Raw genomic sequence first — 14,393 nt, 5'->3', positions numbered from 1 at the left:
AATCTTAAATCACTGATCCCTTATCTTATAATTATGTTACTCACTTAATATCTTCCTGCATCTATCCTCTTAAGCACCACAGGATTTTATATCTTTGAATTAGGTCACTCTCATCCTTCTAAATTCCAAGGAATACAGGCCAATTGTTCTCTATTTACAGAGCCAGTACTGTGTTTGCATTACAGAATGAAACACTGACTTAGAAGCCCCTGGCAGATAACAATTTATAATATTACAAATTTAAGTACCCTCTTTCTCTATGCAATTAAATATAAGCAAAGGTAGATGCACCTGTCCCACCTTGAGAATAACCTCAAGAACGTTTCCACTATCATTTCATTTAAGGCTTTAAAAAATAACAACTTTGAACACAAGTCAGAGCAGGAGTAGATAATCAGGCTTTTCAAGCAAATCTACCTTCATATAATCATGCCTGAATTATGTTGGCCTCAACACATCTTAAAACCGTGTGACCATAAAGTATAAGAGCAGAACTAGACCATTCAGCCCATCATGTCTGCTCTGCCATTCCATCATGGCTGATTTACCATCCCTCTCAACCCCATTCACCTTGCTACTACCGAACAGGACCACCTACAATTTACATATCGACATAACTGATTGATAGACAATGCAATAGCCACTGCTCTACACACCATCCTTATACATCTAGCAAAGAAGGGTGCTTATGCGAGAATGTTGTTCTTGGACTACAGTTCAGCATTCAACACCATAATTCCATTCAGGCTTGACAGGAAGCTCAGAGACCTTGGCCTTGACCCTGTTTTGAGCAGCTGGATCCTGGACTTCCTGTCAGATTGCTGGCTGGTGGTATGAGTGGGCTCCCTCATCTCTGCCCCTCAGACTCTCAACACAGGAGCCCCTCAGGGCTGTGTACTAAGTCCCCTCCTTTACTCTCTGTATACCCATGACTGTGTCGCCACCCATAGCTCTTATCTGCTAATTAAATTTGCCAACAACACTACATTGATTGGCCTTATCTCAAACAATAAAAAAGTGGCCTAACAGGGAAGAAGTAATCTCTCTGACACAGTGGTGCCAACCTCTCCCTCAATGTCGCAAAAACAAAGGAGCTGGTTGTGGATTACAGGAGGAATGGAGACAGGCTCACCCCTATTGACATCAATGGATCTGGGGTTGAGAGGGTGAACAGCTTTAAGTTCCTCAGCATACACATCACTGAGGATCTCACGTGGTCAGTACACATCAGCTGTGTGGTGAGAAAGGCACAACAGCGCTTCTTTCACCTCAGACGGTTCAGGAAGTTTGGTATGGACCCCAAATCCTAAGAACTTTCTACAGGGGCACAACTGAGAGTAACGTATAGATTTTTACTCTTCACATGTGTGAAGGATGTAAGAAATAAAGTCAATTCAATTCAAATCTGCCTCACCTGGTAACTGTTGACCCTTTACTAATCAAAAACCTATTCAGCTTCACCTTAAATATACCCAATGACGACCTCTACAGTTGCCTACGGCAATAAATTCCACAGATTCACCAACCTCTGGCTAAAGAAATTCTTCATCTCTGCTTTAAAGAGACATCCCTCTATGCTGCAGCTGTGCTTTCTGCTCCGAGACTCCCCCACTATTGGAAATATTCTCCACATTTCAATATTTGATAGGTTTCAATGAAATCCCGCACCCCCCCCCTCCCCATTCTTCTAAACTCCAGCAAGTGCAGGCTCAGAGCCATCAAATGTGCCTCATGCATTAACCCTTTAGTTCCCAGAATTATTCTCATGATTGTCCTCTGGACCTTTTCCAATGCCAGTACATCTTTTCTTAGGGTCCAAAACTGCTTACAATTCTCCAAGTGTGGTTTGATAACCAGAGCAGGGTCGTGGTGCTGAGATCAAAGCTCAACCATGAAGTAAATGATTAGTTGGAGCAGGTGTTGGCAGATTAGCAGCCTTCTGCTTCTTTATACCTGCTTCTTTGTAAGCTCCTTAAAATATTGAAGACAAATTTACTCTTTTGTGCCAATACTCCATTCTCCTCTATTTGTTGATCCAATCACGTAGGTAAAGTCAGCGAGTATCACACACTAAACTTGCTCCTTGGTGACAGGATCAAAATCATTTCCTTCTTCTGATAGTAATCCCTTGCAAGCTCTTTCCAAAGAAATTGATCTCATGAAGGGACTTCCTAATCAATAAATTTCAGAACTGAATTTGTCTAAACTAGCTCCGGCATGTTCAATGATTGGATTTTAATTCAGCACAACAGCCTGTCATTGGGAAAGCACAAAGAAACAGAGAATACTTACGACAGAGATAGTGTCATATGAAACCTTTGCCTCAGACCATGAAACATCACAAAAGACTTTGGTGGAAAGGACCGTGCAGTCACTTCACAATATGGCTTCTCATATTCTCCTGAGGGACAATTACACTTGAATCCACCCTCTGGGAGATTCGTGCAGGACCCGCCATTTCTACACACACCTGGAGAACAGCGATCAGAACGGACATCCACTTCGCAGTGATCACCTAACCGGGATGAAAGTTCAAAAGTCAATATGGATATGTCAGATATATTACTTCTGTAACTAAATTAGATACAACTGGGATTGTAGCTTTGCATAACCCAAGCCCTTGTTTATAAACCCTCTGGCATCTGGAATGTTGTTGATCCAAGTGACTCCTGCTGCAAACAAAGAAACCCATATTGAAAATCATTCTGTCACTTTCATAAGATTACAACAGCACCTGTATGAAGTAGATAGTTTGAAAGTGGAATAGTATCCAAAATTCCACTAGTGACATTTAAGAGACACACAATAACACAATATATCTCAGAATCAGCCTGCACACTTGGTTTACACTGTGAATACAACCAACGAGGATACATTCGTCACAAATACTGTAAGGAGATTAACATCTTGAATGGATTTAGGTGTACTTTGTTTCAATGTATTGGGATTAGATCAACAAATTCTATTTGTTTTCTCATATTTACACAATCATTAGACAACAAAACCAGCAGCTTACCATTAAGCTAGGACAGAGTTTTGTAAGAGCTATCCTGTTAACTCCATTGCACTACTTTTGCCTCAAAGCCCAGAAACATTTCCCCCACCCCAGTGGAGTGACAACTAATGAAGTTCTATACAGCACTGTCATAGGAAGGACTAGGACTAGGTCTCAAGCTGCAGTGTTGTCCGCTTGCAGCTGCCAGGAGAGAGGCGTCCATACCAGTGTGCTCCACTGGGGGCTGTGTGGCACAACATCCATGCTGGAGTCTGTGCTGCCTCTACAGTATTCGCTTGGCAGAAGACAAGCAGTGTTATGGTTTACTGCAGATTTCTGCAGGCAATTATGGACTCGGTCTGGGTGATTTCTTTTGTGTGGCTGTATTTTACTGATATCTTACATGGGCTTGCTATCTCATATGTGCTACATGTTGTGTGAAACAATTGGTATTGTGTTTTACAGAATGACAACTAAACTTGAATTGAATTGGCTAAAAGAGACATTGGCATGAACTTTCAAAGACCTGGATTATTATAAGTAAATCCTGCAATGACTGCTAATTTTTTTCCTTTGATGTGGCGTCAACAAACCTTCAGTACACTTAACTTTAGCACCATGTATAAATATAAAGTAAAATGGAGTGAATCGTGTAATAATTAACTGTAGTTCTGCACGGGTTTCTGCAGAACATTTAAAAATGGACAATGTTGATGTGGTTGTATTGATTGCTAGGTCATTAGGAGTGGACTATTTGGAAAACATTGAAGCTTAAGTATTTAACATTATTCACCAGTCTTCACAGTACTTCACAGTACAAACGAGGTACTAAAGCAACACAACAAAATTATTAATGCATTCTATTCCTTATGTTCATTAACATGCAGCTAAACAAAAAGAAATTCAAAGAGAAACAAAAAACATTCAAAATCATTAATGCATTCCATTCCTTTTGTTTATAAACTAAAAGAAGTTCAAAGTTAGCTTAATGAATTTTGTCTAATAATTTCCCATTAATTTCATCAATCTTGAATTGCATGGCTGAGTATAAGCAACAATAAGATATTTGGAGCAATTGTTTACTGGAATGTTTTTTCATTCATTTCCAGGCTCACTTTGTAGTTGATGACTTATTTTCCTCATAACCTAAAATATAAATAATGAGCTACCTCATGAACATGATAGCAGTGTTCTATATAAGCATTTTATTCAGTTTATTGTATGTTTAATGTCTCTACAAACAATTCACACAAGTACGTAGTAGCTTGGCTTACTGTCACATCTGAAACGCAAAAGCTTGTAGCTTTTCCAGCAGTAGAACTTTCAGAACAATGCTTATTATTGAAGCATTTTTTGCAGCACAACTTCTAGCCATCACTGTTTTTGAATGCTTTGATAGATTCCTTTTTTGATTGTATTTATTGAAATATGCCTTTGCGACATTGCTCCAAGTGCAGTTTATTCAAATCTAACAATTCTATGATTCTAAACACAAACCTGTATCAAGGGAAAGATTAATGAGACAAGTCAAATTCAAATAATATGCTGCTACTTTTTGTTCAAAACCAATGTTACTTAGGTGAACAGACGCCATGGATCTCTACCTCAGGGTGAATCCAGATATCATAAGAAATATGAATATAATGATGATAACTGAATTATTTCGATGTTTCAAAGAATCCAATATGAAGTAAAGAAAGAATAGTAAAACAAAAACTTTACACTAAATTCTCGGTATCATTACCACAAATAAAAGTTAAGCTTGTGAAGTGCATCTTGAAATGCCATACATCTCTCCTATAATCATGAACCAGATCTGAGTCATACAACACATCGTCCTCATCTGTATTTATCACATTTACCAGCACTTGGTCTGTGGCCTTCTATGCCTTGCCACCTCAACACCTTACTTCTAAGTGGTCTTAGATTCTTGCCTGCACCTCTTATCAGGCATTGAATTAGAGATTCCAACTAGAATCAGAATCAGTTTTAATGTAGTGGTATATGCCGTGAAATCTGTTGTTTTGCATAGTGGTACATTGAAATGCATAATGATTAAAAAACTATACACTACAAAAAGTATAAATATAATTTTTAAATTAAATAAGTAGTGCAATGAGAGAGAGAGAAAAGTGAGGTGCATGTTTTCATTGTTCATTCAGATATCTAATGGTAGGGGAAGAAGCTATTCTTGAAATGTTAAGTGTATGCTCATGTACCTTCTTCTTGATGGTAGGATATTAAATTAAAAGAGTTGTACAAAAGGAGGCCAAAAAATAGTGAGGTAGTGTTCATGAGTTGGTTCATTACTCACTCAGAAATCTGATGGTAAAGGGCAAGAAGCTGTTCCTAAAGTCTTGAATGTGTGTCTTCAGGTTCCTGTACCTCCTCCAAAACTTCCTCCAACTATCGAAAAAAAACTCACCGACTTATTTTTTTGTTACCAAAAACCAATGCCCTTAAGCTTTAGATACTTCTCCTACTGTCCATCTTATCCATGTGCCAAAAAGTTCTGTTTAGATGCATCACGTTGCCACACCACTCCCCACATTATCTTGATCTGCTCCAACAAAAATATATCACTTTTCTAGTCTTTTCTCATAATTGAATCTCTCCATTCCAAGCAATATCTTGATGAATCTCCTCTGTGCCCTCTTCAAAGCAATCCTTCCTATCGTGGGAACCAGAAATATCTGCAGAACTCTAGCTGTGACCTGCTTTACGTTTTATAGAGTTGTACCATAACCTATCTGCTCTTACATTCTCTATCATCATTAATGCAAGTATCCTGTATACAGGTATTCCCCGCGTTACGAACGTCCGACTTACGGACAACTTGTACTTAAGAACCGAGAAAGGAGAACGCCAGCCGACATTTTAAGTCAGATCGTGACGCCATCCGCCATTTTAAGTCAATACCGTTGACACTTTGTATTTGGCTTAAATTTTTCTTAGTAAGATTCACCCTGACCCACCTCCCCCCCCCCCCCGCCACTGGTGGCGCAGTGAGATCAGTGCCAGGCTGGACAAGAGAGGTTCCTGAGCGATTTAGTGACAGACCGCTCCCATGCTGGGTTGATGTCGATCCAGTGACTCCCATACCATCCGTGTTGGGTTGATGTCGAGCTCGCAACTCGACCTCGTAAAAAAATCACTGCCACCTCCAGTTTAAATTCCCACGCAGAATATTGTGGAGGATCAAATACCCAAACCCAGCACAGCCCCCACTTGTCCCATTTAACCTGTCTCAATGCAGTGGAGTTTAGGACTTGGGAATTTTGTGCAGTGGTCCTTAGGACCCAATGGACCTCGGGAGCCAGCGCAGCTCCGGACCCGCTGCCCACAGTGTTTCTGTTCCATTGACGGGAAGTGATCGTGACTTAAAATAAAGTGGAAATAAGCATTTGGAAAGAGGTCAAACGCCACCGGTCATTGAAAAAGCATTAGGCTACAGTCGGTCAACGATTGGAACAATTTTAAAGGATAACGGATAAAGTAAGAATAATGAAGCATGTGAAAGGCCCTGCCCCAATGAAAGTTACAATTATTACTAAGCAATGCAGTGGCTTTATTATTGGAATACATATGTTTCTTAAGTGTTTTATATGCATAGAAAGGTAAAATATATACTATATACTAAGACAAACATTTGACTGATGCTTAATAATACTGGATGTATTTGTTCCGACTTACATACAAATCTGACTTAAAGACGGACTCAGGAATGGAACTCGTACGTAACCTGGGGACTGCCTGTACATCATTACTACCTTGGGCAGCCACTTTCAGGAAAAGGTATACCCTTCCACCAAAGTGCCTCTGTTGGAGGAAAGGTTGAACAAGCTAGGCCTTTTCTCTTTCGACTCAAAGAAGATTAGCGGATATTCAATAGACATGCATAAAATGATAAGAGACATAAAGTAGAGAACTAATACCTTGTTCCCAGGGCAGCTAATACAAGTGCGCAAGATAATTTGAAAATAGTATAAGGGGAGGGGTGTCAGCAGGTTGTAAGAGTGGGCTCCCTCAGCTCCACCCCACTGACTCTCAATACAGGAGCTCCTCAGGGCTGTGTACTGAGTTCTCTCCTTTACTCCCTGTTTACCCATGACTGTATCACCACCCACAGCTTCAATCTGCTAATTAAATTTGCTGACAACAATACATTGATTGGCCTTATCTCAAACAATAATGAGGTGGCCTACAGGGAAGAAGTCATCTCTCTGACACAGTGGTGTCAAGAAAACAACCTCTCCCTCAATGTCACAAAAACAAAGGAGCTGGTTGTGGATTACAGGAGGAATTGAGACAGGCTAACCCCTATTGACATCAATGGATCTGGGGTTGCGAGGGTAAGCAGCTTTAAGTTCCTTGGCATCCACACCACTGAGGGGCTCACGTGGTCTGTACATACCAGCTGGGTGGTGAAGAAGGCTTTGCTTCTAATACCACCGATTACTGTGTCATTTATAAAGCCTGTCGTATGACATAGGCAAGCCTTTCTCCTTCCACAACAAACTTGAAACTTCAGCTTTATGATTCAAAAAGGTCTCCACCTACACCACAATTACTTTCCCAGCTACATTTCCTCTGATTAGATGCAGTAGTGATGTTTCTCTATAGGACTATCCATGTATTGGCTCAAAAAGCTCTCCTGGGCACACTTTAAGAATTCCTCATCTTCTGTGCCAAAGGTAATCACAGATAATATGAGACCATAAGATGTAGGAGCAGAATTCGGCCATTTAGCCCATCAAGTCTTCTCCATCATTTGATAATCACTGATTTATTTCCCCTCATAACCCCATTCTCCTACCTTCTCATAACCTTTCTTGCCCTTCCTAATCAAGAACCTATAAACCACTGTCTTAAATATAGCCAATGAAGTCAAGAGATTCCCACCCTCTGGCTAAAGAAATTCCTCCTCATCTCTCTTTTAAAGGGACATCTATAAATTTTGAGCTTATGCTATCAGTTCCTAGGCTCTCCTACTATTGGAAACATTCTCTCTGCCTCCACTCTATCTAGTCCTTTTAATATTCAGTATACTTCAATGAGATCCCCCCATCCCCATTCTTTTAAAGTCCAGCTAATATAGGGCCAGAACTATCAAATGCTCCTCAATGTTAAACTCTGACAAACTTCAGATTCGCCGCTCTTTGCAAATTCATTCTCATCTCTGCTCAAAATGTATTTTGAGGTCCTTGTATTCTGAGGTTGTGCCCTCTGATACTATTCTACAATTGTCGAAAGTCACTTCTATTGTGATTGGTTAGTTTAGAAACTGTAGCCGCTTTTCCCACTGGATAAGACACCTAGTGTCCAGTTTGAAATATCCAGGGTATATAAAGTTGCACATGGAAGCGACTTGCTCTCTTCTTCCTCTGTTTAAGACATGCCCATTGGGAAGGTATGTTCTGAATGCACTTTTAACTAAGTATGTTTGTTGAATATTCAGCTTTGTATTGTCTGTAACTTGGGGAACATGAATGTATGGTCGAATTTCTTCAGTTTGTAAATAAATGATTAATATACATATTTGAAGTCAGTCCATTTCCTGTCTCACTTGCCAACCCCGCAAACCTGATAGAAAATTACAGATCCCCTGTCATTCTTCTGAACTCCAGTGAGCAAAGGCCCAGACTCCTTATACCAAATGCTGCTCATTCATTAACCATTTCATTTCTGTGATCATTTTCCTGAACCACCTCTGGACCCTCTTCAATGCCAGCAGATACTTACTTAGTCACAAGGTCACATTGCTCACAATACTCCAAATCTCCAAAAGAACTTCATCATTACACACGTGCATTTATATTGTAGCTAACATTGCATTTGCTTTCGTTACTGCCAACTCATTAAGCAATTTAACCAAAAGGGAATCCTGCACTAGGACTCCCAAATCCCTTTGCACCTCCAATTTCTGAAGTTGCTAAAGTTTCTCCCTGTTTGGAAAATAGTATTTGCCTGGTTCTTCAACACTACATGCCCCTCTACCTACCATTGTATTATCTGCAACCTTGGCCACATAGTCATCAATTCCATTATCCACAGCTAACAACCAGAACCCAAACGGAAAAGGGCTATATTATTCCCACTGGAACGTACACAAAATGCTGAAGGAAATGAGCAGGTCAGGTAGCATCTATTGAGAAGAATAAACAATTGACATTTAGGGCCCCTTTACTCACACTCTTTGCTTTCTGGAGGTTATGCTTGCATCTGTCCTATATCATAAGCTTTTACTATGTTTAGCAGTCTCTTGGAAGCACCTTGTCAAGGGCCTTCTGAAAATCCAAGTTGTTTACTGACTCTCATTTGTCTATTCTTCCCATTATTCTCTTGAAGGATTTCAACAGATTTGTGAGGAAAGACTTCCCCTCAAGGAAACCAGACTGACCTTGGCTTACTTTATTAATTTTATTTTTTTAATTTTTAATTTTTTTATTTCTTTTTTTCATTTTTCAATCTTTTTATTGATTTTCAAATAAAGAATATACAAATCAGAGGAGGAGTTTAGCAAACAGATAATATAAAAGACATATAAACAGCAATAATAAAAACAGAAAGTATATAATGTCAAAATCAAATAGGTAAAATATTATGCTGTTATATATACAATGGTAAAAAAACAACTCCTCTTAGCAATCATAAAAAAAAGATTGGAAATTTTATTTGATAAAGGAAAAAAATCCCACTAACTAAACTGAAATTAAAAAAGAAAGAAAAAGAAAAAGGAAGATTGGGCAGTCCAATTGAGGATAAAAATTTTTTAAAAAAGAGAGAAAAAAACACATCCTTCCAGTCATCTCTGAACCTTCACGGATAAGGATTTTCCCCAAAGAGAATAAAGAAAAATAAATAAATAAATTAGATCATATGAAAATATTGAATAAAGGGTCACCAGACTTGTTCAAAATCAAAGGATGTATCAAATGTCTGGCTTCTAATTTTCTCCAAGTTTAGACATGACATAATGAAAGCTTAGACATGTGATAGCTTTTTCAACTTTACTGGCTAGGAGAGCTATTTTGTTACACTGGAAAAAATCTAACCCACCTACTGTTTTTTATTGGCTTACTTTATTATGCTCCAAATATGCTGGAACCTCATTCTTTGGAATGGACTCTGACATCTTCCCAACCATTGAAGTAAGGCCAACTGGATTATAAATTCCCGTCTTTCACCTCCTTCCCTTCCTAAAAAGTGGAGTTTCCAATTTTCCAGTCCTCCAGAACCTTTCTAGAACCTAGTGATTGTCGGTAGATCACCACTAATGTATTCATAATCTCTTCAGCTACTGTACCTCTTTTCAGAACCCTGAGGTGTAGTCCATCTAGTCCAGATGACTTACCTACCTTCAGATCTTTCAGCTTCCCAAGTACCCACTAACAGCAACTACACTGACACTCTCAAATTTCTAGCATATTGCTGGTCTCTTCCACAGTGAAATCTCTTTATTCATCACTACCTCTCTAGCTAATCTTCCATTGGTCTGATGTGCACTCTTCCCTCTCTTTTACTCCTTAAATACTGTATCTGAAAATAAAACTTTGGTATCCTCTTTTATGTTATTGGCATCTTACCTTCATATTATATATTTTCTCTCCTAATAGTTTATTTTTTTTATTTGCCTTCTGTTGGTTTTTAAAAGCTTTCCCAATCTTCTAGCACACCACAAAAACCAATCAGAAGTGTGAAGAGAAAAACATCTGTCATATGAAACAATAAAAGCGCACCATTAATTCTCATCATATTGTATGCCTTCTCTTTTGTTTCACGTGTCTTTGACTTCCTTTATTAGACATGATTGCCTTAATCTCCCTTTAGGAAGCTTCTTCTTCTTTGGGATGAACTGATCCTACTTCAGCTATTGCTACTCTACAGCCATACCTGTTACAGTCCCCTTTAATCAAATTTGTACATCTGTAATTCCCTGTATTCTACTGTAATACTTATACATTGAATTTTAGCTGCTCCCTCTCAGAACGTAGGGGAACTCTATCGTATTACAATCACTGTCTTGTAAAGATGCCTTTACCTTAACCTGCTAATCAAATCTGGTTCATTACACAACACCAAATCTATAACTGCCCTTCCTCTAGTGGGCTCAACCACAGGCTGCTTGAAGGCATTCTTCAATGAGACCCAACACCAGCCTGAACTTCCCAATCTACATGCATATTGAAATCCCTCATGACCAATGTAACACTAACCTTTTTACATGCCTTTTCTATCTCCTGTTGTCATTTGTATCCCACATCCTGTCTGCTGTTCAGGGGCCTGTATGCAACTCCCATCAGTGTTTTTTTTTAATCCTTGCAGTTTAACTCTACTCACAAGCATTCTACGCTCTTTGTTCCCAGGATTTGAGTTCAATTTTTAACCAGAGTCACCCTATTCCTCTGCTCACCTGCCTGTCTTTTCAGTATGTTGTGTATCCCTGGAAGGCAGGGAGACCTCCAGTGTCCCTGGCGGCTACAACTGCAGGAAGTGCATCCAGCTGCAGCTTCCAACAAATCGCGTTATGGAGTTGGAACTGGAATTAGACGAACATGAGATCATTCTAGAGGCTGAAGAAGTGACAGAAAGGAAATGGAGAGGTAGTTACACCCAAGGTGCAGGACACAGGAAACTGGGTGATAAGTCAGGAAGGGGACAGGGGATAAGCAGCCAATGCAGAGTACCCTGTGACCATCCCCCTGAATAACAGGTAATATTAATATGGACACTATTGGGGGGGGATGACCTAACAGAGAAGAGTCTCAGTGGTCAGGTCTCTGGCACTGATTCTGCCTTTGTGACTCAGAAGGGAAGAGGGGAGAAAGAGCAGGCTGTGGTGAAAAGAGATTTATTAGTTAGGGGAGTAGACAGAAGGCTCTGAGGGCAAGTACAAGATTTCCAGATGGTACGTTGCCTCCCGAGTGCCAACATCCAGGATATCTCAGATCGAGTCCTCAGCAGAAAGGAGGATGAACAGCCAGAAGTCATGCTCCATGTAGGTACCAATGACAATGGATAGGACGAGTGATGATGCTCAGCATAAGGAGTTCAGAAAGTTAGGTGCTAAGTTAAAGGGCAGGACCACTGGGGTTGTGATCTCAGGATTGCTACCCATGCCATGTGCTAGTGAGGTCAGAAATAGAAATATTATACAGTTTAATCCGTGGCTAAGGAGTTGGTGTAAGGGGGGGGAGGGCATAAGATTTTTGGATCATTGGGCTCTCTTCCAGAGAAGGTGGGAACTGTACAGAAGGGACAGTTTGCACCTGAATAGAGGTGATGTGTGAGGAGAGGCTGTTGATAGGACAAAATTGCAGTCAACAGGATGAGTTGCAACATAAAAGGCAGACAACATTGAAAAGGCTGAATACAGGACTGAAGGACTGAAGTAAAGGTGTTGTATCTGAATGTGCACAGTAGACACAGTAAGGTAGATGAACTTGCAGCACAGTGGTAGGTTGGCAGGTATGATGTTGTAGCATCACTGAATCATGGCTGAAAGTAAATTATAATTTAATGTCTAAGGATACATTCCATCAGTGTATCAAAAGGATAGGTAGGAAGGCAAAGGAGGTAGTGTTGCTCTATCGAAAAATGAAATCAAATCATTAGAAAATAGCATCTGATTGGCAGGAGGCAAAGAGTGAGAATGAAGGGAGCCTTTTCTGGTTGGCTACTCGTGATGTTCCAAAGAGGTCTGTGTTGGGACCGATTCTTTTTTACGTTATATGTCAATGAGTTGGATGATGGATTTGATAGCTTTGTTGCAAAGTTTGTTGAGCTTTGTATGAGGACAGGTGGAGGGGCAGGTAGTTTTGAGGAAATAGAGACAGTATAGAAAGACTTAAGATGGATTAGGAGAATGGGCTAAGAAATGGCAGATGGAATAGTGTTGGGAAGTGTACGGTCATGCACTTTAGTAGAAGAAAGATGAAAGGGTTGACTATTTTCTAAATGGAGCAAAAATAAAAAAATCTGAGGTGCGAAGGGAATTGGGAGTCCTTGTGCAGGATTCCCTAAAGGTTAATTTGCAGGTTGAATATGTGATGAGGAAGGCAAATGCAATGTTAGCTTTCATTTCAAGAGGACTCGGTATAAAAGCATGGGTGTAATGTTGAGACTTATAAAGCACTGGTGAAGCCTCACTTGGAGTTTTGTGAGCAGGAACGAGCCTCTTATCTTAGAAAGGGTGTGCTGAAACTGGAGGGGGCTTAAAGGAGATTCACAAAAATTCCAGGATTTAATGGCTTACATAAGAAGAGTGTTAGATGGCTCTGTACTGGTGTTCACTGGAATTCGGAAGAATAAGGCATGACCTCATTGAAGCCTATCAAATGGTGAAAGGCCATGAGAGAGTGGTTGTGGAGAGCATGTTTCCTGTGGTGGGACAGTTTAAGACTAGAGGGGATAGCCTCAGAATACAGTGGCATCCTTTTAGAATGGAGATGAGGAGGAATTCTTTAGCCAGAGTGCGGTGAATCTGTGGATTTTTTTGCCACAGGCAGCTGTGAAGCCCAAGACTTTATGTATATTTAAGGCAGAGGTTGATAGATTCTTGATTGGTCAGGGCATGAAGGGATATGGGGAGAAGGCAGGAGATTGGGGCTTAGAAGAAAATAAGATCAGTCATGATGACAATGGTGGAGCAGATTCAATGGGCCAAATGGCCTAATTCTGCACCTATATTTTATGGTCTTATAGTACCCTCCCAGCTAGGATCTTCTTACAACTCAATGATGGGGGCAAAGCTGTAATCCCACACTACTAAAACACCATTATCACTATGACTTCCAATATACCTGGTTTATCAGAAAGTCTGATATATACTCTTCAGCTATGGAGAACTAAGCCAAAAGCTGTTTTCATTCACTGACCCTGCTCCCAAGAATCATCAAAATACCAATTAAAATTGTATTTATTTTATTATGCCTACCTCAGAGAGCTGAGGCAACTGTATTTTCCAAATAGCTATACTTCATGAGATCAACAAAATTCATACAGATCTGGAATAAAACATTTTAATGATCACAAACAGTTTAATTAACAATTATATATATTTTTAAAATGTGTCAGGAATCTTATGCATGAAACAGACATTCTCTGACTGAGCATACACAATTTAGGAAGCTTTGTGTGAAACAAGAATGTTTTGAGGCTGAAAGCTATTATTCCTACCATTATAATGATTTATAAATTATATTCAAACCTTGTTATTTGTTTATGGTCATCTTTTTGTCACTATGTTATTTAGTTGGATGATTCAAATAACTATTACGATGACAACAAACCTATTTCTTACAATCATTAACCAATTATTTCTACAAGAATTATTAACACAACTTTCATTTCATTAAGATTTTTGAAATAATTGTCTGCTGGAAGGGAGACAAAAAGG

At 39.6% G+C, this 14,393-nt stretch overlaps 1 protein-coding gene across 1 annotated transcript in view; it reads right to left on the bottom strand.

Moving 5' to 3' along the window:
* The window catches only part of LOC132377873 (cadherin EGF LAG seven-pass G-type receptor 3-like), a 511,939-nt gene that overhangs the window by 370,517 nt on the left and 127,029 nt on the right, over positions 1–14,393 (bottom strand). The window contains exon 3 of the mRNA XM_059944310.1: positions 2,293–2,515. Within this exon, the coding sequence (XP_059800293.1) occupies positions 2,293–2,515 (223 nt within the window). The remainder of the gene's footprint in view (positions 1–2,292; positions 2,516–14,393) is intronic.

This window comes from Hypanus sabinus, chromosome 19 (genome assembly GCF_030144855.1).
Source record: "Hypanus sabinus isolate sHypSab1 chromosome 19, sHypSab1.hap1, whole genome shotgun sequence".
Lineage (NCBI taxonomy): Eukaryota > Metazoa > Chordata > Chondrichthyes > Myliobatiformes > Dasyatidae > Hypanus > Hypanus sabinus.
This window is presented reverse-complemented; position numbering and strand designations above follow the sequence as displayed.